The sequence below is a fragment of the Choloepus didactylus genome, chromosome 21 (genome assembly GCF_015220235.1).
Source record: "Choloepus didactylus isolate mChoDid1 chromosome 21, mChoDid1.pri, whole genome shotgun sequence".
Lineage (NCBI taxonomy): Eukaryota > Metazoa > Chordata > Mammalia > Pilosa > Megalonychidae > Choloepus > Choloepus didactylus.
This window is the reverse complement of record NC_051327.1, coordinates 30,978,846-31,002,834: the sequence shown is the minus strand read 5'-3', so window position 1 is coordinate 31,002,834 and position 23,989 is coordinate 30,978,846. Positions and strand designations below refer to the sequence as shown.

Below are 23,989 nucleotides of genomic sequence, written 5' to 3'. Positions count from 1 at the left end.
TGGCCTTCCCATTTTTCTGATGTTTGCTTTATGAAATGCTTGCTTTATGAAATGACGCTAATAGATTGCAATTGTTGCTTTTAGTATCTATATTAGGCTTAATAAAAAAGATGGCGATCCTACATTGGTGCCACCAATTCTTATCTTATCGGTCAGAGCAAACCCAAAGTCTGCGAACCTCTGGTCTAAGTAACTCACATACCACTTTAATTAGCCTTAAGACATTTGGGGATTTGACAATGGGAATCTCAGTTTCTGGGTTAAGAAAACAAATAATTCTAAAACTCATAAACTTTTACCTGAATGCAAAGAATGGCTACCTAAAACTTAGACCAACCTCCCCCCACCCCACCCCCAATTCAGAAGACACAGAATAAAGTTAATGACAAAAACAGCTCTGGAAAAAGAATGTTTTACGTCTCTGGTTCTGATTCTTTTCTGAAGTATTAACTGCTCGCCAGAGCATTATGTGCTGAGGAATGCAGAGTGCCAAGCCCATCTTTATCATCTTGTCCCAGATTGTCAGCTGCAGGCTGCCTATCAGGAATCATACCACAATCAGATTCATTCCACAATCTGGTCTCTAGTCACTGGCTGGCATACAGACCTGGTAATAGGCTTTCTTGATCTCTTTCTGGCTGGCATTTCGGGGCACTCCTAATATTTGGTAATAATCCTCTTTAGCCAAAGGGGCGCTCGTGTGGAAGGAGGCAGTACAGGCAAAAGGGTAACTTTTTACTCCTAAAAAGGAAAAAAAGTAAAGAAAGAAAATCACTCAGGGAATGCATTCAACAAGAAGAATTTTTAAGTAAACTACCAACCAGAATGTACCTGTGAAGGAACAAACAGACCACAGCTCTAGGATTTGTGGTCTTCCGAGTCTACTGGGAACATACACACTGCACAACTTCCAGCATGGCTGAGGCCCAGTATTCAATTAACATAAAGCATCGTCAGAGCACTGGGTGGGTGACTCTGCTGGATCACACTACCGCGGCAGCCTCATTACAGCCCCGAAGGTCTAGCCCCAGATTGGGAGTGGCATCAGGGGAAGACTACAAAGGACCTTAGTTCTCCCTCACACTCACTGAGCACCCAACAACTGCTGGGCATTGTCATATAATTCTCACTTAATTCTGAACAATTCTCTAGGTCCTTTTCTGCCTTGCAACCTTGGGGATCTGCTTAAGTCCTCAAAGTCTGGTCCCTGAACCAGCCACATTACCATCAGCTTGTTGGAAATGCATTTTCAGACCCCACTCCAGACCTCAAACAAAACTCTGGAGGTGGGCGCCAGCAAGCTGTGTTTTAGGAAGCTCTCCAGGTATTGATTCTGATGCACACTCAAGTCTAAGAACTCCTCCCCTAAAAATACACACAACACACATACAAACTGAGTACAACTTTAGGGAGCTGACAGACCCCAGGGTTAAAAGGCCCTGCGCCATAGCCTCTGTTTACCCCAGAGTGGACAACTTGAAAGCAATCAGTTTCTGGCTACACGGCAGGAAGCCAAATGCATTGCCCTTCTTTCAGTCCTATTGCATCAGCAGCTCTGAGGAAGGCCTAACACACCTACTGGACTGACCTTTCTGCACGGAGGGAGAAAGCAAGTGTAGACTGGCCTGTCGCCCAGTGAAGAAGCTGGGGAAGCTGCCCTGCCACTTCAGGTCCTGCCTTCTAATCCTCAACCGGGGAATGACAACTGAAAGATGGGGAGGGAGGGACCAGCGTAAATGGGAGCCAAGTTAAGGCAGAAGGGAGAGTGAGGTCAAGAAAAGAGAATGAGGATCATTAGGAAACACTGGATTTCTAAATCAAACATTCACCATTCATACATTCAACAAATACTCAGAATCGGCCATTTACCAAGAACTGTTCTCCACAATGGGGATACTGCAGCAGCCCTGGAGCTTATATTTTTAAAGGACTGTTGGCACAGAGCTGATTAAGATATACACTGTATTAGGCCCTGAGGATACAAGAGGAATAGAAAGCGTCACTGCCACTGCCTTGGAGGAGTTTACTGTCTGCTGTGGGACTGCGGGAGGCAGTGTGTAGACAGCTATTAGCAAGCACCCTGTACAGTGCTATGACAAGGACACATATGGGATAAGAATTCACCAAAGGGTCTCCTAGCCCAGGGTCTCTCAGCCTCGGCACTACTGACATTTGGGGCCAGATAATTCCTCACTGTGGGGACTGTCCTGTGCAGCGCAGGATATGTAGCAGCATCTCTGGTCACTACCCACTAGATGCCTATAGCACCTGACCCAAGTTGGCAACTAAAACTGTCTTCAGACATTGCAAATGTCTCCTGAGGGACAAAACTGTCCCTGGTTGGGAACCACTGACAACCTATCTAACAAGTTCAGGGAAGATTTCCTAGGGTACCTGCTGTTAAGCTATAGAGAATAGCTAGGCTAAGAAAGGGTCAGAATCCATCCAGAGTCATACTTGTTGTGCTGGTGTAATTACTGTCAGCATCCCTTTACACTTTCAAAAGTGCCCTGTTTGGAGACTAAATTATATGATCACCTTGGGTTTGGAGGGAATGGTTCAGGCAGAAGTAAACGGTAAGGACCTAGTGCATTTAGGAACTGTAAATACCCTGATAATGGCTAGACAACAGCCTGCCTGTGTGCGTGTGTGCACGCTTGCATGTGTGGTGGTGCTGGAGAGATGGTGAGAAATAGTGACGACTACTGAGGCCTAGGAATAAGCAGAAGGGCCTGGTGAGCTATGCTAAGGAGACTGGATTTTATCCTGAGGGCAACAGGAAGCCACAACAAGTCTTAAACTGGGACTTAACTGGATTTGCATATGAGAAAGAGCTCTCAAAATAAGGATTGGAAGACCACTTCACTTAAGCACAAGATACCCAGGAGTGTAAAGCATGTCCAGGAAGGGGGCACAGATAAAGAAGATCAGACAGGGGAATGAGTCGGAATGAACAAAGTGATGAAGACCGGAAACAGGAAGTAAACATGTTTTCTGTATCTCCAATACTTGCTTTCTGCTGCTGCATCCTGGACTTCCTTGGCTAAAAAAAGCACAGTAGAAGTACTAGGGGTTAGGAGACCACTACTTTGATCAGACTTGGAAAAACAATAAAGCCAGTGACTCTGTACTTCACCGCCTTGTTGCTCCTCAGTGAGGGGCACCCTGTAAGTGTGAAATTATTTAAAAATAAAGTTTAAAAAAAATGCTCCCCAGAGTAATACAGATGTAATATAAGCATTTAGCTTAATCAAGGAATTAATATTTCAAACAAAAAGATGCAGCCAAATTTCATTTCAAACAGCTCGTTTTTCACCTTGACATTAGAAAACTTTAGCGAAACCTAAAGATGACCACTTTTGCTTACACTGAGAAACAGGGCAGGACATCTCTACACTGCATCTTGAAGAAAACTAAACAGACTACTGGCAGACTATTGACCCATCCATGAGGAAACAGAGATGGCAGGAATAGAATTTAAAAGTGGGTTAACTTGAGCAAACCCACACACAATCTCCTTGTTTGTTCTCTGCTGTATCCCCAGTGCCTAGAACAGTGACTGGCATATGACAAGCTCTCCATAAATAGCTTGTGAATGAATGAATAAATTTTCACAGTTAAGGATAGAGGCTCAAAGGCTTTAGATAATTCACCAAGGTCACACACACTGGTGGAGCCAAGTCTGTTCACCCCAAAGCTCCATATTTTTTTCTTTACACTGCACAAAGGAATCACAATTGCTGATACTTTTATGGGTGCCTATTACGTAAGCACTACAAAAGTACATCCCAAAAGGAAATGATCTTCATAAATTATCTTGTCAAGGCCTTTAATCGGTCTTAGTTTTAAGTTTATAGACAACTTAAATATTACTTGTGCAAATTCTAGGGGACACTGTGCAAACAACTATTAAGGTTGTGTGGTAGGGTGGCAATGTTTAATCCCTGCCTTCCCTTCCTCTCACTAAAACAAGTCATCCAACACATAACATAAGAAATCATCATGGCAAAGTGCTTAACAGCTTAATTCATATTTAATTACTTCACTATCACTGCTGACAACTAAAAAGACAGGTTTCAAATCAAGGCTGTACCACTGCTTCATGACCAGTTACTTTGTGACCAGTTGCTTAACATCTCCAAGTGGAATACTGGCATCTATCACATGGAAATAAGATTTTAAAATGCTAGGTCGTATTATTATTACAATTACCACCTTAAGAACTTGCAAAAAAAAGATTGGAAAGTGTACCCTTTGGTTTACACCATCATGGGGTAAAAATAGCGGACGCTAAGAAATGACAGTTCTGGGCTTGGGATCACTCCTGTAATCTAATTTTATGACCTTGGGCAGGTCGCCTCCTCTGAGAGCCTCAGTTTCCCATTCTGTAAAACGGGGATGAAGACCCCTGCTCGCAGGGTTGTCCAGACGATCAAGTAAGATGAGACACAAGAATGTCTATTCGAGCGGTGCTCACCGAACGGCAGTTATCGCTTCTCTTCCGCTACAGGCTGAAGGGAACACGAGCTAGGAGATGGATGGACAGGAAAAGAACAGGGCAAGGCAGCAGCGCCAGGCCTGAGAGACGCTTCCAGAAATGTTGACAGAAAGGTGAAAGTTCAGGGCCTGCGGCGCAGTTCACCGCCGCTGCCGGGACCTCGTGCACCTCTCCCTCCCTTCACCGATCCCAAGCGGCCCCAATGGGCCTCCATGCCTCCTGCTTGCCCGTCTCCCCCGCAACTCCGCATCCAAGTCCGAAGACTCACTCCGCCCCGCTCCCTGCGTCGCAGAAGGAGGCGAGTCTCTCCTTTCCAGGCCCTGGAGCTCCCACCCGGCGCTGGAGCCCGCCCTCACCTGTGAGGCTGACACCCGGTCTCAATGTCAGGAACGCCCGCGGGCCTCGAGCTCCCAGGGGAGGTGCATAGACGGTGACGCTCAGCTTGCGGCCCAGTGACGCCCCCACCACGCCCTCCCGGGGCGGGCGGACCCCTCTCCCCGCTGCAGCCGGCAGCCGAGGGGTCCCCACAGCTACCAGCAACCAGCGTGAGTAACACCGCGCGGCCATCTTGGCCCGGGGACACTGCGCCTGCGCCACCCAGCTCACGGAGGCCTTGCGCGGACGACGCTCCCGCGCAGCGTCAGCTCTTCCGGGGGCGGGGCCCGCCGCGCGCGCACACACATGCAGGAACGCAAGCGTTGCGCACGCGCAGCCACGCTCGAATACGCCTTCTTGGCGGCCAATGCCGAAATGAGGCTCGCTCTGGAAAGTGCTGTTAGGCAGGCCTGCCTTGGAGCACCGTGCCATTCTCTGCTGCACGGCCAAAAGACCGCACTTTTACCTAGGAAAGGATGTGGCTGAATGTACCCGAATGTCACTGGTCTGAGCGTCCCGATAGGGAGCGAACTACAAACTCCAGCATGCATCGCGGTCCGCCGCCGGCAATCCCACCATGCTACGCGCAGGTTCCTTCATGCGGATCCTGGAAGACTTGCATCTGCTTGCTTGCGTATTTCTCCTCCAACGTTTGCGCAGGCGGCGTTTTTCTCTGCCCCAGCTCTGAAAACCTGGCCTCATCTGACTTGCTCTCAGGCTTATACCCCACGTGCAGGACTTTGATTCCTCAGCACTCTCGTTGGCGTGTTAGATTTTTCCAAGCCTGTAGCGAACTTGGTGGTTACGCAATGAAAGCCGAGCGACCCAAAAACTAGTTTAGTAAACGTTTTGAGCGCCTACTGTGTCATGAGCTTCCTAAAATGTTGGGGATACAATGATGAGTGGCATACTGTCGCTGCTGTGGGCGAGCAGACTGGAGAGACAGGCCCCACGGCAGTGAACACAACATAAATGCCGTCCTAGGTATGAATAGGGAGATTTGACCTGTTTGCTTAAGCCCGAAGCAGGATGTGTGGCTGGAAAGAGGCTACAAAGGCAGACCTGGCTTGGCAAACCTTGCAAAGGAATGTCAGCGTTCTCACTCCCACTACTACCCCCAGGATAGGAAAGGAACCTTGAGTTTTAGACCTGGCGGTTCATGGATGGGTTTAAGATCATCTTTGTAAGTATGAAAATTTTGTTTGTGTATGATAACTTGGGGAGCTGTCCATAGTGTTCATCGAATTCTTGGAGGTCTCTGAAACTCAAGGTTAAAAACGAAGAATATCTTGGAGGCCTGATGAACAGTTATAAGGCCATTGTAAAATTCAGAGGATACATAAGAGAGTTTGGGCGAGGGATGGAAAGGACTAAGGTGAGCAAGAAACAAAGAAAAGGATACCATGGGCTGGAAGTTCATTTAATACATTCAACAAATACTTAAATGTCTCCAGCATAGAGGTTAAGAGCATACCCTCCAGAGTCAGACTGCCTGGGATTAAATCTCAGCTCTGTCACTTCACCTGTGCATACTGGGAACTTACTTGGCCTGTCTGTGCCTCGGTTTCCTCTTTTCTAATAAGAGGCCATACTAATAACTCCCTCAAAGGATCAACTGAGGAGTAAAGGAGATAATCCACAAAAAGGCATCATACAGTACTTGCTACACTGTTAAGTGCTCCATAAATATTAGTCTTACGTGCTGGTGCCATGCTAAATACCAAGAATACTGGGACAACTCAGACACTTTTACTTGCCCACAGGGAGCCTCAAGCCTAGGCTAGAGAGAGGGGGCTGCTTGGGAAGAACAACTTTCAGGAATAAAAGCTGACAAGAACCAAATGGACTTTCACTTATCACCTCAGAGGGAGTTAGGAATTAGAGGAGAGCTACTGATGTGAAAACTTGGTCAGCTTTGTAAGTTCCCATTTTTTAGTATTTTATTTTATCCCCCGAATACCTTCCCATAGTGCTTAACAGTAAAAAGTCCTCCACAGTGAAATAATTCTTGTGTTAGGGGCCAGCAGGAAGGCTGATTGTTGGCGAGCCCATATTTCCTCTTGGGAATCAGAGAATTCCAATGGAATGGAGAAGGTGATGGTGGCTGCCGAAGGAGAGGAAAACAGGGACCTGGGACCTGCCACATGGAAGAAAGAAGAATATGGGAAGCCATTGAAAAGACACCCTGATAAAGAAAAGCCAAAGCCTGTGGGTGGTTTTTCTCACTGCCAGTCACTATAGAGAAGCAGGAGACTATAATTATTAACCATGGTTAAGTGACAAAGCTTGCAAAATCTTAACAATCATGGTCTTTGGTCTGTGGTTCCTGAACCCAGCCTGATTTGATTGTTGTTGGGGAGCAACACATACTTTTTTTATGCTCCCCCAACCAGTGGTGATGCCAAGCTAAAGAAACCAGGGAAGGAGCAGGTCTGGGGAGAAAGATAATGAGCCGTTTGGGCTTGTCACACTTGAGATATCTGTGGACCAATTTCAAGCAGTTGAACCACAGCTATGGAGAAATCCGAAAACTTCAGCCATGCTGTCTAATAACAGTCCCTTTGCACTTCACAAAGAACTTCTAAATATTTTCTCTCTTGATGTGATCACAACCCTGTTGAGGTAGGCAGGGCAAAAATTATTCCCATTTTTATAATTGGACACCCCTTCTTAAAAAAAAAGTTATGAAAGATTAAAAGACTTGTCCAGTACAATATGGATGAATACTGAAAGCATTATGCTAAGTGAATAAAGCCAGGCACAAAAGGACAAATAATGTATGACTCCACTTATATGACTTATCCAAATTGGGCTATTTCATAGAAAGTAGAAAGTACCAGGGCCTAGGGGAGGTGGAGCGGGGAAGGAAAGTAATTGCTTAATGGGTTCAGCGTTTCTGAAAATTTTTGAAATAGTGGTGATGCAAGTACAACATTGTGAATATAATTACTGCCACTGAATTGCATGCTTTAATATGGTTTAAATGGTAAATTTTAGTTATGTACATTTTACCACAATAAAAAAAGATACCAAAAAAAAAAAACAACCCCAAAACAGACTGTCCCAGGCCACACAGGTAGCAGTAGGTATCCAAGGTTCAAGCCCAGATCTTCTGACAATGAAACCAGAGCTCTTTCCTTTAAACCACATCTTTAGGCTTGTCGTATCAGCAAATATGCACACCGCCCTTGCTGGTTAACGAAGTACTTTCTCATGCCTGATTTCATTTGCTTCTCAGGACCAAAGGAAGACAAGAGGGGTAGTACCACTCCCCCACGTACAGACTGTTTCATTGCCATCCAAGGACTTCAGCTGTGACGGGACATGAGGGCCCATCCAAGGCTCATTGCCAAGGACTGGAATCAGCACACAGCCCACACCTGCCACATTCCTGGGCAGAATATGTCCCCACAGGCCCCATTCTCCAACTTTAAACAAATGTAAGTTGCAAAAGGCACAGAAGGCTCACTCAGAGGTACCTACCCTTCAGCACTTCTCATTCTACTAGGCCAGTGATGGCAGTGGGCCCTTTGCAGCTGGTCATGGTCTGTGAGCACAAGCAGGGGGCTAAGATCCTCCGGGGAGCCTGGCAGGAGGGAGACAAGAGGGTCAACTCCGTGATGTCCCTCTGACACCCCCCCATCTGAGGTATAATGGGACTGGCCAAGTCCACGGCCACCAATGGCTGCTGCCCTCCCCATGTGAATTAGGAGCCTTCCCAGGCAGGAAGAGGGGCCTGGGCCAGTCTCTTCCGAGGTGTTGAAAGCTAGCTCAAGATTTGTCTGCTTCTAGCGTTTCCTTTCCTCCCCAAGGGATTATGGAGCAATCCCAAGCGGGTGGAGAATGTATGATCCAGATGTTCCTGGGCATTCCTCCTGCAGCAGGTGCAGTTCCCTTCGGAAGGAGGAGACACCTGCCCCTGGCCTCCATCATCTGGGTGGTCCACAGAGGGACCTGCATACTTATGATTTCCTAAAAGGCCCTTAAAGAAACCGCAGGTGGCTTTGGCTTGCAGCTAAAGAGTCTTCTGCCCAAACCAGGTTTCAATTTAAGCACTGTTTTGCAAATTTGAGAATAAAAGGAGCTCTCACTCTCTTTTTTAACAGTTTTATTGGGATATAATTCACACACCATATAATTCACCCATTTAGAGTATACATTTCAGTGGTTTTTAGTATAATCACAGAGTTGTGCATCGGTCACCACCATCAATTTATAATGTTTTTATTGCCCCCCAAAACTCCATGCCCATTAACAGAAACCCCCCAGTCTCCCTTCCCCTCATTCCTGGCAACCACTAATCTACTTCCTGCCCTATAGATTTACCTGTCCTGGGCATTTCATATAAATGGGGTCATACAATATGTGGTCTTTGTGGCTGGCTCCTTTCCTTTAGCATAAAAGTAAAAGGAACTCTATTAAAAGGAAAAAAAAAAAATGATCCTACATGTTGAGAATAAGGCTATGGATCTCCTACACATCAGCAGACGCCTCTGAAAAACATCACCTTACAGCATTAAATCTAATTCTATGAACATGCTCTTTAGTTTTCAATTATCATCATGAAAGTTAAATTTTGCATTTATAACTGGGTAAAATGTTTTGTTATTGTAAAAATAAAAACAAATCACTAAATGCAGTACAACTTCGAGCCTCCCACAAACACATCAGTATATTCCATTTGAGAAACAAAATAATAAGGCAAGGTGCACTGTCAAGCTGGGAAGAGATACTGAGTGTTCTGCCAATACTTTGAACTTATTTTTGTTGCATAATCGTTCATTTCCTGTGCTGAGATAACCGCCTGTGCCTTTTTGCACCAGCTCCTAAATACGGAACAGGTAAGGGTTTAAAAATGTTTTCAGTGTATAATTTAGTAACCAGTCATTTCAGGGGCAAAAAACTAGATCTTAGGAATTTGATGTTGGCATAGAAGCTGGCCTCATCCTTGCCTCTCTTACAAAATTTGTGATCTGTGGAACCCCCTGAACTGACAGAAGATTAAGGGCACATCATACTGAAACCTTCTTTTCTTTGGCATACCAGTTTAAAGTTGGTTTGTATCGGGATTTTGCCCTCCTCTTCTCTGCTGGTCCCTTTATTTTCTGCTAACTTTCCTTCTGTTGGTTAAGTGCAGAGTTTTGAGTTTTCTCAAAAGAGGTGTTCTTTACATTGGATTCCCAAATCCTCATCTGTAATTAATTATTCTTGAAAACAGGACCCTTGAAATCTAAATCACCTTGCTAGGCTCCGAGCTAAACAGACATTCTTATTTTGCTGAAATTTTCCTGCCTTCTAAGAGACAGCGTTTTAGAACAGAGAGGTGTCTTCCAGTATTCTTGGAGACGAACAGTGAAGTTATCTGCCTTACTAGGAGTATAAAGAAACAAAGCTGGTAATTCACAGGCTCATGGGACTGGGAGGAATCTCAGAGGCCCTTGAGTCCAACTTTGCAATTCACACGGGAATTTATCTGCTAAAGTTTGCAGCAGCATTAGGGCTCTGAACTCTCTACCAGAACCACTCCCTCCAGCCAGAGTGGATCTGGGAGCATGGAAATTGGACATTGACTTTCTGGGCCCTGATATCCTTCTGACCCTCCCCTCCTCCCTGCTCTGGCTGGTCATTGTGGGGATGGGAAAAGTGACAGTCTTGTGCTCTGCTTCCACACCTGCCCCCACTTTGTAGAAACAGTCACATGACCCAGCACGGCCAGCTCCTGGGAGAGGAGGTGACTTCTTTTTGTTGAGGGTGGGTGTCATAGATGCCAGGGCCAGGCAGGTAAAGTGTATGAGTGTAGTGGCCAGGTGTAAGATGACAGGGGTCGTGGGGCTGTGGTGACTAGGAGAGCACTGGCTTTAAGGGTGGCAGGTGCTTCCCAGCACCAGGCAACTGATGGTATGTGATGGGATTAGAAGAGCCCAGGGTTAACAAATCTTCCTGTTTTCCAAGACAGGCTGAGATCTAATCTTTTATGAAATTTCCAAATATTTTAAACCATGTGAACCAAATAAACCATCATGCCAGATGTAGGTCAGATTTTATCCATTACCTCTGTTGGATCAGTGGCTTTCCGCCTTTCTGACCAAACCCTCTAAGGCCCACCTGATAGTCTAGTAGATTTAAAAAAAAAAAATTCAGGGATAACAATGGAATGACACCAAGCAAGTTTAGGGAGGCATACGTGTTCCTTTGTATTAAGAGTTCAGTTCATTTATAATTGGAACCACATTGGGTAATGTCTGAATATCCCCTCATTAGAAAGTTATAGGTTGAGAGGCCATGGAGGTTTCCTGGAGGTTCCCTTGCCAAGAACCTCCTTGGGCTCTGACCAGGTCCTGCCAATGGCAGATGCCTGTCAGTACACAGCCAGGGAGGAGGGGAAGAAGGGACCTCAAACAGCTCAGAGGGGTGGCTCCTGCCCATTGGCATCCAGCAGAGAGGGGTGTGTTACTGTTAATGTAAATAGGGATTTCTGCAGTCAATGGGATAAACCAACCAACAGTAACTAAATGATGGTGATTGTAATTTATAAAGCACTCTGTAGTAATTGAGCACCACAACCAAAAAAAAGACAGCACTGATGGGGCTCTTTCCAAAACCTGCCGGAATTCCAGAGACGAGTGTGTGCCATAGGAATTCAGCACAAATGCGGCAGCCACATTGCTTAGAATTCCAAATTCCAGGTCTAAGTCCACTCGACTGATACTGTCTTTAATTTAGGGAAATCAAATCTAGCTGCTATTTAACTCCTTTTGTAGGATCCTGGGAAGAACTGATGAAATAACTTACATTTTGGGGTCCATTCGGGCCCATCGGGAAGCCAAACTTTCAGAATCACCTTCTGGGTAGCGAGCCTCGGCTGAGGCTGCGGCCCCACCAGGCCGCCCACGGGGAATTGCACAGCAGCCGGCCTTTCCTGACCGGTAATTCGTATTCCTCAGATTAAAGTGCTTTCTCCAGCAAGCCTGAGCAGGTGTGCCGTCCGCTCCGCAGCAGGAAGCGTACTCTGGAATCCCAGAGTCAGTTTCCAAAAGCGCAGGGAAACGTTTGGAAGCAGTGGCCGGTAGCGGAGCGAACCTGCCTCACTCTGCTCTCTCCTCTCCAGGTGCAGGGGAGCTAAGCCAGGCAGCGCCCGGCGCGCAGATTCTCCTGGAAGGGAGTCTCCCTTGCACTTTTCTTTCTCCCTTTTAGCATCTGTAAACCACCTGAATGATTTCCTGCGGGGGGTCCTGCCCCAGCACACCCAACGCCTGGCGGGGGCCGATCAAGAAATGCTCCACTAAGGGCTTGCTGAGGACCCCTCCTCTCCCACGGAGCCCACCTGTAGGAGTGTGGGTGGGGGTGCAGAGAGGAAGAGGAAGTTCACTAAGCCTCAACGGACAGGAATTTGCGTCAAAAGACCTGGGCTCCTGTTCCCCGCTGTCATCTCCTAGGGGTGTCACCTGGGGAGAGCGCTTTATACTCACTCTCCTTGGGCCTCAGTTTCCCGGCTCTGAAATGGAGCTAGCTAGTCACTGCCTTCTCTGCTTCGCGGGGAGGCAGACAGTGCGGGAAGGGGCGCCTGCACCCCTGGAAAGCTTCACGGGACAACTCCCCGCGCGCCAAACCGGGCAGCTCGAGCTCCAGTCCTCGGCGCCGCGGGGCCGTGGGCGGTCGGCCGCCCCGCACGTGACCTCCCATCCGCGCCTGCCGCCCTTTCGCGATCGGGGCGTGGCCTCACGGGGCGGCCTCGCGGCTATTGGCCGGCAGGCGGGGCCGACGGCGCGCGCGCGGAAGACGAGGGTTCTGGGGCGTGGCCGGGCAGGCCGGAGGAGGCGGCGATTGGCCGGGAGGCGTCCCGGGGGCGTGGCCGCGCGGCGGGCGGGGCCCCGAGGCAGCGGGAGCGGCGGGCGCTCGTCGCGCACCTGAGAGCTGCTGCCGGGGCCTGGGAGCCGCGCTCGTCGCCATGCACCGCTTCAAGGTGTCCAAGTTCCGGCACACGGAGGTCCGGCCGCCCCGCCGCGAGGTGAGCCCGGCCCGCGGGCCCCCGCGCTAGCCCCTGGCCCGCGCCGCCCCCCGAGCCCTCGTCTCCCCGGGCGCCCCTCTGGGCCGGGCCCCGGTGTCCGCGGGGAGTCCGGAGCTTCCGTGACGCGCTCTGGCCCTCGCCCCGCGATCCCGGAGCGGCGCTGCCTCCCCGCCGCCTTGGGGCTGCGCGCCTCCCGGGTTTCCGGGCGGCCTCCCCTGGCAGCCGCGGCTCGGGGCGCTGCCGCCACCCGGCAGCTCCTCCTGCCGCCTTGGGTCGCCTCTGCCCGGGGCTGCGGGTGGGAGAGATGCCCCTCCCTGCCCTGGCCTCCGCCAGTCCCCGCGTGTCAGCGGAGAGGGGTGCCCCCCGGAGCAGAAGCGCGCCCCTCCCTCGGCTTCCGCCGGCGCTTCCTCCTCCTCCTCGCGGTTGGCGCAAGCTCTTCGCCGGGTCCGCCGACGGGATGCTGCCGAGGGGCTGGGTGGGGCCCGGAGGAGGAGCTGAGCCGGGGTTGCGGGGCGGCCCAGACTTGATGAGGCGTGTGCTTCAGAGGTGGTGCCACCCGGGTTTGCAGCTCCCTGGTCATTGGGAGTGTCCTCGGATAATTGAGTCTACCAGCTGACCTCTAGTGACCCCGCTACGGGCCCAGAGCGCGTCAGGGCGGGCCGCGGCGGAGGCCCCGTTTTCATTCTCTTGAGGGTATTTCCTGGGCACCTACAAAGTGCTCTATACCCGGGGTTACAGTCTCGGGAGGGGGCAGCCGCAAAACAAGCACAGAAGAGTGCTGCACGTTTTAATGAGTGCACTGAAAAACACACGCATCTGGGGTCCAGGGGGCTGGGGTGCAGAATGCGGAAGTGGGGCTTAGTGGCTGCTGTGAGTAGGTGATTTTAAAGGTGAGGTTCCACCCAGGGGTGTAAATCTCCCTAGCAACGCAGGACGTGACTCCCAGGGATGAGCCTGGACACTGCAACGTGGGATTGAGAAAATCTTCTTGACCAAAAGGGGAAGCAAAATGAAACAAAATAAAGTTTCAGTGGCTGAGGGATTTCAAATGGAGTCGAGAGGTCACTCTGGAGGGCATTTTTATGTGCTATATAGAGATTACTTCTTAGTTTTTAGTGTGCTGGAATGGCTAGGGGGAAATACCTGAAATTGTCAAACTCAACCCAGTAGCCTTGATTCTTGAAGATGATTGTGTAACTATGTAGCTTACATGGTGTGACCATGTGATAGTGAAAACCTTGTGGATCACACTCCGTTTATCCAGTGCATGCACAGCTGAGTAGAAAAATGGGGACAAAAATTAAATGAAAAAATAGAGTGGGATGGAGGGGATGGGGATGGAATGCTTTGGGTGTTTTTGTTTTTACTTTTATTTTCATTCCTTTTTTTAATTTTTTGGAGTAAGGAAAATGTTCACAAATTGTGAATGATGCACAACTGTATGATAGTACTGTGAACAGTTGATTGTACACTGTGACTGACTGTATGGTACGCAAATATATCTCAATAAAACTGAATTTTTTAAAAAAGTGAGGCTTGAAGGGTAAGAGGGCATCAGCTATGTCAAGAGTGGGGCAGGGGGGAGCAACTTGTGCAGAACCCTGGGGCCGGGAAAGAGCCTCATAGAGGAACCGAAAGTAGACTAGGGTGGGTGCGGTGCCTGGGGAAGTGAGGGGCCCTGCAGAGCCTGAGGCTCCCAGATGACGGTGGGTTTATCCTAAGGGCAGTTAGGAGCCACAGAAAGAGTGAAAGTGTGGGTGGGGTGGGGGGATGGGGTTCAGGTTTGCATCAAGGCAGCCTCTCTGAGAGCTGTGCCTCCTGCTTGGAGGGGTCTGGGGAGTGGGTGAGGGGGCCCTGTCTTGCTCCCAGGTGGGACCATGGATTATAGTTTATGATAGGGAGATGGGATGACAGGTGATCTGCCTTCTTTTTCAAAGATACTTCGAACTGGAGTGGTAGATGGGGTGGGGGTGATAATGCAAGGTGATGGTGCCTTCCCCTGTGGCTGGGGAACATTGAACTAGAAACCCTAGGTGGTTGGAGTGGTTTCTGCGACTGCAGGTGGGGTGGATGGGGAGATACGGGTGTTGGTCTTCGGGTAGCAGTAAGGAGCATTGCATGGCATGTCCACACCGAGAGAGAGAATACCTGCTCCTCTGCCCCCCTACGTGGGGGGGTGGGTAGGTAGCATTATTGCTTCTCTGTGGGGTTGTGCCATCCACCCCCTATGGGGCTGCATGGAAAGTCACGTTCGCCTAACGGGGCCAAGCCTCGGTTCCCCTTCTCTGAGCTTGGGATGTTTCTCCTGACGCCCCTGGACTTGGCAGTCCGGTTGAGGAAGTTGAATCTGTCTTCTGTCTTTAGAGCTCACTTCTTTCTTTGCTTTTTCCCTGCCTTTGAACAGAAACAACACGCCTCTCTGTTGGCTTTGCTCCTCCTGGGCTGCCTTCTGACAGCATCCTCCCCTTTATTATTTATTAGGGAACTGATTTAATAGGCAAAAGCTCACTGTTAGTGGCTTAGAGTATCATTTCAAGAACACTGCATTTTCTGGGAGACTGCATGAGTGGAGACAGGGTTTGATTCAAAGGAAAGAGTCTCTGATGGAGCAGATTGGAGGCACAGGGCACCTTGGGTGTTTCTAGGGTAGATCTCCTTGGATTGACCCCACCCTCCCTTAGGCGTGAATTAAGACATGTCAATCACTGCAGTTTTCTGCTGCTTTATTTCAGGCCTGGATCAACGGTATTCGCACAGGGACCAGCCCCTCGTGTGGGAACCACATCAAAGCGAGCAGCAGCTTGATTGCATTCAACTCCGACCGTCCAGGTAGGGTGGCCGGCCACAGGTGTGGAGGTGCAGACATTGTTATCATAGGTAGGGGGGACGGGCAGGCCTGTTGCTGGTGGGGGGCTTGGAGGAGCCTCAGTCTGACAGGAGCAGCCACCCCAGCCTTAGAACCCTACAGAGGTCAAGATGCAGTCAGGAGGTTGGTTTTGGTCGGGGCGTGGCTGTGCCATCGCCTAAAGTAGGTTGGCCGTGGTCTGTAGGAGCACGGCCAAGGGTGGGGGGCAGACCGGCACCCTTAGTTTCTGAGGAGGGGCAGGGCTCCCTGCCATCTCTGTGTCCAGGTGGCCTTGTCTGTGAACCTGGTGGTGGCGGGGTGGACAGGAGCACAAAGATGTGAAAAGTTCCAGTGGTTTGTTAGGCCTCGCTTGGTGGCGAGTGGTATCTAAGGCCTCAAGCTGTCTTCCGCAGAAAGTGGGGACATTTTTAACTTGAACACCTAAGAATCCAGGAGCTTCAGGCAGAGCTACGTCTCAGGGACCTCCCTCTGCTGCCCTTGAGAGTTGCCTGCCTTCTCTGGAAAACTCTCTCCACCTGCAGTGGCACCTGGTGGTCCCAACCTGACCTCGTATGACCCATGATGTGAAAAAGAGACAAGCTCTTTCCCCAGAGCCTTCTGTCCATCTGATCGCATGGAAGGCCTTGCATGGGGCAAGAACCCAGCAGTGGACCAGTCCCCGTGACCAGAGGATGCCCTCTGACAATGGGTGGGGGCTCAGGGAAGGTCTCTTCTCCTCTGGGAGCCTTGAGTCACATGTGCTTGGCTCTGGTGCCAGCAGGACATGGAGTCCCCGTGGGGACATAGACAAAGTAGATGTTCCCCGACAGGCCTCAAGTCAGAGCCCTCGTGTTTGTCTAACAGGCGTGCTGGGCATCGTGCCTCTGGACAGCCCGGGAGAGGAGAAGAGACATGTGACCCACCTGGGCTGCCATTCGGGTGAGTGGGTGCTTTTCCTGGATACCTCAAGCATGCCCTCCCTCCCAGGGGCCAGGGACTTGGACTCACCTGGACCCTGTGGCTTGCTAGTCCCCCACCATTGTCCCCCCGTGCATTCTGATGGATGGGGTCAGTCTCAGGCTCGGAAGAGTCCAGCCTGGGCAGGGGGCTTCCTGGGTGCTCCAGCTCATCCAGCCGGGAGGAGAGGTGTGTGCCTCGGGGTCTTTCCTCTAGCCTCAGGCTCCAGGCAGAGGCCGGCTCCTGGCCACTGCCATGGCTCCGTGTCCTTTCCTGGCTTCCTGCAGGGCCCTCTAAGGAGGTGGCCAGGCCAGGCTGCAGGCCTGAAGCCGGGGCCGCACAAAGAGCTATTGTCCGCTGCAGCTGCTCCTGGCCTCCTGCCCGTTCCGAGCGAACAGCTTGCTCTCCTCCAGTGGGCCTGCCTGCCTGGCCTCTTCCTCTGTCCAGCCGCAGCAGCTGTGGGCCCAGCTCCCCCAGGGGGCGAGGGAAGGGGCTGCGTCCTCGGTCCTTGGGCTGGACGTGGCTCGGTCAAGGGCCCGGATGATGGCAGTGGGGCTGGATGGAGCATGCTCTGCCAGGCCCCCTGCTTGCCCCGCGACCTGCCTTTCTGCATCTAATCGCTTTTTAACTTTTTAAAAACCACTCGAATTGCGGTTAAAACGTTGCCTGTTTTAAGTGAACAATTCAGGGGTGTTTGTCAAAGCTGCAGAATTCTGCATCCCCCCACCCCAGTCTTGTGTTGTCATTGTCCCAAAAGGACCCCTCCTGCCCCTTGGCAGTGAATCCCGTGTCCACCACTGGTTCAGGGCAGCCCTCAGTCCTTTTCCCGTCTGCAACACCGCTGCCCCGGGCCAGGTGTGCCTGCTGCCTGCGTGTGTGAAGAGCTTTTCGGGCCCCCAGCCATATCCATTCATTCCCATAGAGTCTGCAGCTGCTTTCTCGCAGCAGCCAGAGAACGGAGCAGTTGTGGCCGAGCCTGCGTGGCCGCTGAGCCCCCCGTTTCTACTCCCTGGCCCTTTCCAGCAGGCCTATGCCTTTTCTGGACATTTCATATAAATAGAATCATATAATAAGTCGTCGTTTCAATCTGGCTTCTTTCACCTGCATAATGTTTTCTGGGTTCATCAACTTTGTAGCATGCAGAAGTTCGTCTTCTCATCTAATCTCACAGCTTTTTGAAGGAGGTTTTAAAATTCTCCCCTTTATAAAAAAAAAATAGACTTTATATTTTAAAGCAGTTTCAGGTTTTTAGAAGAGTTGCACAGAAAGTAGAATGAGTTCCACATACCCCACATCCCAGTGCCTGTCCCCCAGGATCTCTTGTTATTAGGGGCTTGTCTGAGTGTGGTGCATTTGTTACCACGTTGCTCAACCAATGCTGATTTATTATTACTAACTGATTCCAGCAGGTTAGTCAGGGTTGTGCAGTGCTGTGGGTTTTGACAAGTGTGTAACGTCCCATATCCACCACTGCGGTATCTTTCAGAACAGCTTCACTGCCCTAGAAATGCCCCGTGCTCTGCCTGCCCCCACTCACCCCTCTCCCCTGCATGGCTGGCAATCACTGATTGTGTTAGTGTCCCTAGTTTTGCATTTCCCAGAATGTCATCTAGTTGGAATCTTACAGTATGTAGTCTTTTCAGATTGGCCTCTTCTTTTTTCTTTAAATTAAATTCAGTTTTATTGAGATATGTTCACATACCATACAGTCATCCATGGTGTACAATCAACTGTTCACAGTAACATCATATAGTTGTGCATCCATCACCCCAATCTATTTTTGAACATTTTTCTTACACCAGAAAGAATCAGAACCAGAAATAAAAGTAAAAAAGAACACCCAAATCATCCCCCCATCCCACCCTATTTTTCATCTAGCTTTTGTCCCCTTTTTTCTGCTCATCCATCCATACACTGGATAAAGGGAGTACGATCCACAAGGTTTTCACAATCACACTGTCACCCATTGTAAGCTACACTGTTATATAATCATCTTCAAGAGTCAAGGCTACTGGGTTGCATTTTTGCTAGTTTCAGGTATTTACTTCTAGCTATTCCAATACATTAAAACCTAAAAAGGGTTATCTATATAGTGCATAAGAAGTGACCTCTCGACTCCATTTGGAATATCTCAGCCACTGAAGCTTTATTTCATTTCTCAGCCAGTGAAACTTCATTTCATTTCATTTTACATCCCCCTTTTGATCAAGAAGATGTTCTCAATCCCACGATGCCGGGTCCAGATTCATCCCCGGGAGTCATATCCTGGTTGCCAGGGAGATTTACACCCCTGGGAGTCAGGTCCCACATAGTGGGGAGGGCAGTGAGTTCACCTGCCGAGGTGGCTTAGGGAGAGAGAGGGCCACATCAGATCGGCTTCTTTTGCTTAGCAGTATGCATTGAAGGCTCTACCACATCTTTCTGTGGTTTGATAGCTCATTTCTTTTTTAAATTCAAACTTTTTTATTAGAAAAGTTGTGGGTTTGTGGGTTTACAGAACAATCATGCATAAGATACAGGATTCCCATACACCCCACCCCCCACCAACACCTTGCATTGGCATGGAACAAACAGTTGTTAAAATTGATGATAGCACATTTTTATAACTGTACTATTAATCAAAATCTGTGGTTTAATTTAAGGTTCCCTGTGTACATAGTGTAGTTGTATGGATTTTTTTAAAAGCTTTATAGTTACCATGTATACAATGTAATATTTCCCCTTTTAATCACATTCAGGTATATATTTTGGTGCTGTTAATTATGTTCACAGTGTTGTGCTACCATCACCATCATCCATTCCCCAAACGTTTCCATCATTCCAAATAGGCATCCGGTGCATTTTAAGCCTTAACTTCCCATTCCCTGTCCCCACCCCATCCCCTGGTAAACTATATTCTAGATTCTGATTCTGTGAGCTTACATATTCTAATTGTTTCAAAACAGCAAGATCAAACAATATCTGTACATTTGTATCTGGCTTATTTTACTCAACAAGATGTCTTCAAGATTCAGCCATGTTGACCAAAGTAGCATGACTTCATTCCTTTTTACTGCTGAATAATATTCCATTGTATGTATACACCACATTTTACTTATCTACTCATTGGTTGATGGACACTTCGGTAGCTTCCATCTTTGGGCAGTTGTGAATAATGCCACCGTGCACATCAGTGTGCTCAGGTCACTGCTTTTAAGTCTTTTGGATATACACCTAGTAGTGGGATTCCCGGATCATATGGTAGTTCTACACTTAGCTTTATGAGGAACCATCAAACTGTCTTCCACAGCGCTGCACCATTTTACATTCCCACAGCAATGAGTGAGTTCTCCTGTTTCTCCACATCTTCTCTGACACTTGTACTCTGTTGGTTTAATAGTGGCCATTCTGGTAGGTATGAAATGGTGTCTCACTGTGGTTTTGATTTTCATTTCCCTGATGGCTGATGATGTTGAGCATCTTTTCATGTGCTTTCTGGCCATTCGTATATATTCTTTAGAGGAATGTCTATTCAGATCTTTTGCCCATTTTTAAAGTGGGTTGCTTGTCAGCTAGTTTCTTTTTATCACTGAATAATATTCCATTCTGTGGAAAGACCACAATCTGTTTATCAATTCAAAAAGACCCATTTTACTGTTATAGTAACTGAGTCCAGACTTGGAACCCAGGTCTGCCTGGCTGCTGCATTCTTAACCATTGAGTTATTTGCTTGTCATTGCTGTTTGCTTGTGGGGGGCGCCACCCCAAGATGGTGGCGTCTGTAAGGGGGTGAGCCCCTGGGTGCTAGGGCTCTCCGAAGAGAAGCTGGACCAGCTCCTGTGGGCGCGTTGCAGCCTGCCATGGCCCTGGCCACTCAGAGCCTCGCCCCGTGGAGCCACCTCACCAGGAAGCTGCCGTCAGGGTGGCTGAGCTGTGGCTCCCTAGGAAGCTAGAGGAACCAGGTAACGTCCTGCCGCTGAGGTGTCCAGGGTGGGCTAGGGCTGCTGCCCAGCCTTCGGGGCACCTTCAGCTTCTCAGCTCAGGACGAGGCCGGCCCACCAGCCCAGGGGAGCCGAGGGGTGGGAGCGCCTGGAGGGAGTTCTGCATGTCTGGGCTGTAGGGGTGGCAGCAACCTGTCCCCATCTGGGACTAGCAGCGTGGTGTGCAGCTGAGGAGTGTGGGTTCTAGGCTGTGTTAGCTGTGGAGTTCTGGGCACGTTTCTGTACCTCCCCGGGGTTTCGGTGTTCTCACCCTGTACGGGGATATGCTCACGGCACCACCCGCCTGGTCCTCGGGGAGGTCCAGGGAGACGACGCGTCTGAAGGACGCTGCGCAGCCGGCCCCTGCTGGGACGCGTTACAATCCCCATTTCTCTGCTTGGCCGCGTGCTGCCGCGCCACCTGGCTCGGGACCTGCCTGGCCTGCAAGGCGGGGATCCAGGGGTCTGGGCACCAGACCACTGTATCCCAGGGGTACCACCTACGTCCACCACTTCCTTTTCCCTGTCTCCTCCCAGGGAGTCCCAGGCTCGGGGATTTGGGCCGGGCAGAAAATAAATCTGCTGGGCCCCACTGGGAGGCAGACAGTGCCTGGCAGCTGTGCGTCTTGCTTTAGTGATGTCAGCAGCTGTCCTACCCACCCACCCCGTGATGTCAGCAGCTGTCCTGCCCACCCACCCCATGATGTCAGCAGCTATCCTGCCCACCCCCACCCCCACCCCGTGATGCCAGCAGCTGTCCTGCCCACCCTCACCCCCACCCCGTGATGTCAGCAGCTGTCCTGCCCACCCCCACCCCGTGATGCCAGCAGCTGTCCTGCCCACCCTCACCCCCACCCCGTGATGTCAGCAGCTGTCCTGCCCACCCCACCCCGTGATGTCAGTGCACTGTCCTGCACACCCCACCCCTAGCCTTCCACATCCCCAGCCATGGGGCTCTGACTTCCCAGCCTCATCTCTTCCCCCAAAATCACAGCCTTATTTTCACCCCAGGCTCTGGCCCGCCCCCCACCCCTCGTTCATGTCCTCCCTGCCCCCCAGTACTGAGAACTCCAGGATATTTGGTCGCAAAGAACTGAAACCAACTCCAGCTACTTTAGCCAGGAAGGGATTTGTTGGGAGAATCCCGGGAGCTTCCAGAACTGCAGGAGCAACTACACGCGAGGCCTGGGGGACCAGCAGGGCAGCTCTGGGGTCTTGGCTCCTGCTGTCCAGTCCACCAACTCAGCCCTGGGTGCCTTCCCATCCCAGGTTTAATCCCTCGGGAGGGAAGCTGTCTGATCTGCTTGACTCTAGTGGCTCCCCTGGGTGGGCCAGCCCTGGCTTGGGGCACTTCCTCAACCCAGCCACAAGGGACAGGAAACGGGTAACCTGCGGAGGGTACAAGGGATCTTTTCAGTGTTCTGGAAATGGTCCCTGTTTTAAGTGAAGGCTTTGATGATCTTGACTAGAGTTGCAGAGCTGTGCACACCGCCATCTGGTTTTGGCACGTTGGGCAGAGAGCCATTCATGCAGGTCAGCTGTCACTACAGGAGAAGCATGTGGCCACCCCGTTTCCCTCCCGCTTGTCCTCCCTGTCCCACCCTTTCCCGTCCTTCAGGGTCAGCTGCACCCTTCCAGGAAGCCCTCTGACCCCTGACCCGTCTGCGAGCCCCTCCATAGGCCCAGAGCAGGGCTGATGCTTGTGTTCAGTCACACATTCGTTCATTCTCCAGCTGTTTAGTGTGAGCTTCGGGAGCCCCATGCTGGGCTCTGCAGGTGCCCAGTGATTGCGGGAGCTCCCTGCCTGCCTCCTTCCCTACTGACCCAGGGCCCTCTGGGGTGTAAGTCGCAGCACAGGGCCGTGCTGTTTGCCTCTTTGGTTTCCAGAGGTGTCCTGGCCTTGGTGAGCCTTGACCTGTGTGTGTGGAGGCAGCTGTCACCCCGAAAGCCTCCGTGCTTCCCGGCTGGGGAACAAGTCGTGCTGGGTTTGGAGTGAGTCTGTACTCGTGTCCTAGGGCCGCCGAAACCAGGCCACAGACTGTGCAGCTTAAAACTGCAGACGTGTATTGTCTCACAGCTCTGGAGGCCAGATATCCAAAACCCAGGGGTCAGCGGGCCGGGCTCCAGGGGGGCTCCTCCCGGCCTTGTCCGACTCTGTGGGCCACGCTCGGCAGCCTTGGCTGGTGGCCGCAGCACTTCCCCCTCTGCCTCCGCCATCACGCGGCCTCTCCCCTGGGTCTGCGTCAGGCCAGGGCCCACCCTGCTCCCGTCCAACCTCATCTAATCACCTTTAAAGGTCACATTCATGAGACAGGGGTGTCAGGGCTTAGACATACCTTTTGGGGGGGACACGGTTCACCCCCGAACAAGGCCTTTCCGGCAGATTCTCATCGGCCTGCGCTGACCTCTCCCCTGCAGACCTGGTCACGGACTTGGACTTCTCGCCCTTCGATGACTTCCTCCTGGCCACTGGCTCAGCCGACAGGACGGTGAGCGGAGCCGGCAGGACAAGCCGCTCGTCAGCCCCCACTTCTCCCTCCAGGGCCGGTGGCCCCCGGTGGCTCCTCTGGGCTGCCTGGAGCCTGCTTGTGACATAGCTCCCCAAGGAAAGCTGGGCTGGGTGGTCCGGGGGGCCCAGAGGTGACAGAGAGGGGCCCCGTCCCTTCCCTGAGCCAGATACTGCAGCCCCCTCCCCTTCCCTTCCCTGCCGTGAGGGGCAGTGTAGTTCCCGAGCCCCAGCAGCCGTGGCGAGCGGGATGCCCACCCACGGGGTGGACGGGTTGACCCTGTGGAGCCTCGGTCCACCGCAGGGCCTCGCTGGGGCAAGGTTGCCTGGGGGCCCTGCAGCCCCAGGGCTCACAGACGTGCCCCTCTCCCGCAGGTGAAGCTGTGGCGACTGCCAGCGCCCGGCCAGGCCCTGCCTGTGGGGCCTGGGGTGGTGCTGGGCCCCCAGGAGCTCCAGGTGGAAGTGCTGAAGTTCCACCCCGCCGTGGACGGTGTCCTGGTGAGCGCGGCGGGCACAGCCGTGACCATCTGGGACGTGGCCAGGCAGCAGCCCTTCACAGGTATGGGACCCCTTCCAGCGGCAGCCCCTCTGCCCGGACAGAACTCGGTTGGTTGGTTTGTGGGTTTGGTAAGGTGAATGTTCACCATTGGACCAAAGTTTGCCACATACATAGTATAAAAAGTCATAAGGTTCTACAAGACTTGTAGGAAAAAATACTTCACCCCTCTCCATTCCCCTTAGGCAGCTATTTTATCATCCTAGGGTTTTCTTCTGCTGTCTCTTCCATAGTTCTGGATAACTTCCCTAGGATGTTAACTCTTGAATGTTTTTTTAGTTTTCAA

At 51.0% G+C, this 23,989-nt stretch overlaps 2 protein-coding genes and 1 long non-coding RNA gene across 5 annotated transcripts in view; 1 reads left to right on the top strand and 2 right to left on the bottom strand.

Annotated features, from left to right (window-relative positions):
• DNAJA3 (DnaJ heat shock protein family (Hsp40) member A3) overlaps nucleotides 1-5,096 on the bottom strand; it is a 36,770-nt gene extending 31,674 nt beyond the window's left edge. For both annotated transcript variants that reach the window (XM_037814647.1, XM_037814648.1), the window contains exons 1-2: nucleotides 4,855-5,096; nucleotides 608-741 (exon numbers count right to left, since the gene is read on the bottom strand). In XM_037814647.1, coding sequence (XP_037670575.1) covers nucleotides 608-741; nucleotides 4,855-5,065 — 345 coding nt within the window. In that variant the 5' untranslated portion in view covers nucleotides 5,066-5,096. The remainder of the gene's footprint in view (nucleotides 1-607; nucleotides 742-4,854) is intronic.
• Nucleotides 5,097-6,427: 1,331 nt separating this feature from the next.
• Nucleotides 6,428-12,528, bottom strand: LOC119517715. Its single transcript, XR_005213613.1, has 3 exons — nucleotides 12,343-12,528; nucleotides 8,357-8,459; nucleotides 6,428-7,010 (listed from the first exon to the last, which is right to left on the bottom strand). It is a non-coding gene; the product is annotated as an uncharacterized LOC119517715 (long non-coding RNA).
• A 196-nt stretch (nucleotides 12,529-12,724) lies between these two features.
• Nucleotides 12,725-23,989, top strand: part of LOC119517966 (coronin-7) — a 52,381-nt gene continuing 41,116 nt past the window's right edge. For both annotated transcript variants that reach the window (XM_037815060.1, XM_037815061.1), the window contains exons 1-5: nucleotides 12,725-12,881; nucleotides 15,614-15,710; nucleotides 16,591-16,665; nucleotides 23,060-23,130; nucleotides 23,523-23,706. In XM_037815060.1, the coding sequence (XP_037670988.1) occupies nucleotides 12,822-12,881; nucleotides 15,614-15,710; nucleotides 16,591-16,665; nucleotides 23,060-23,130; nucleotides 23,523-23,706 (487 nt within the window). In that variant the 5' untranslated portion in view covers nucleotides 12,725-12,821. The remainder of the gene's footprint in view (nucleotides 12,882-15,613; nucleotides 15,711-16,590; nucleotides 16,666-23,059; nucleotides 23,131-23,522; nucleotides 23,707-23,989) is intronic.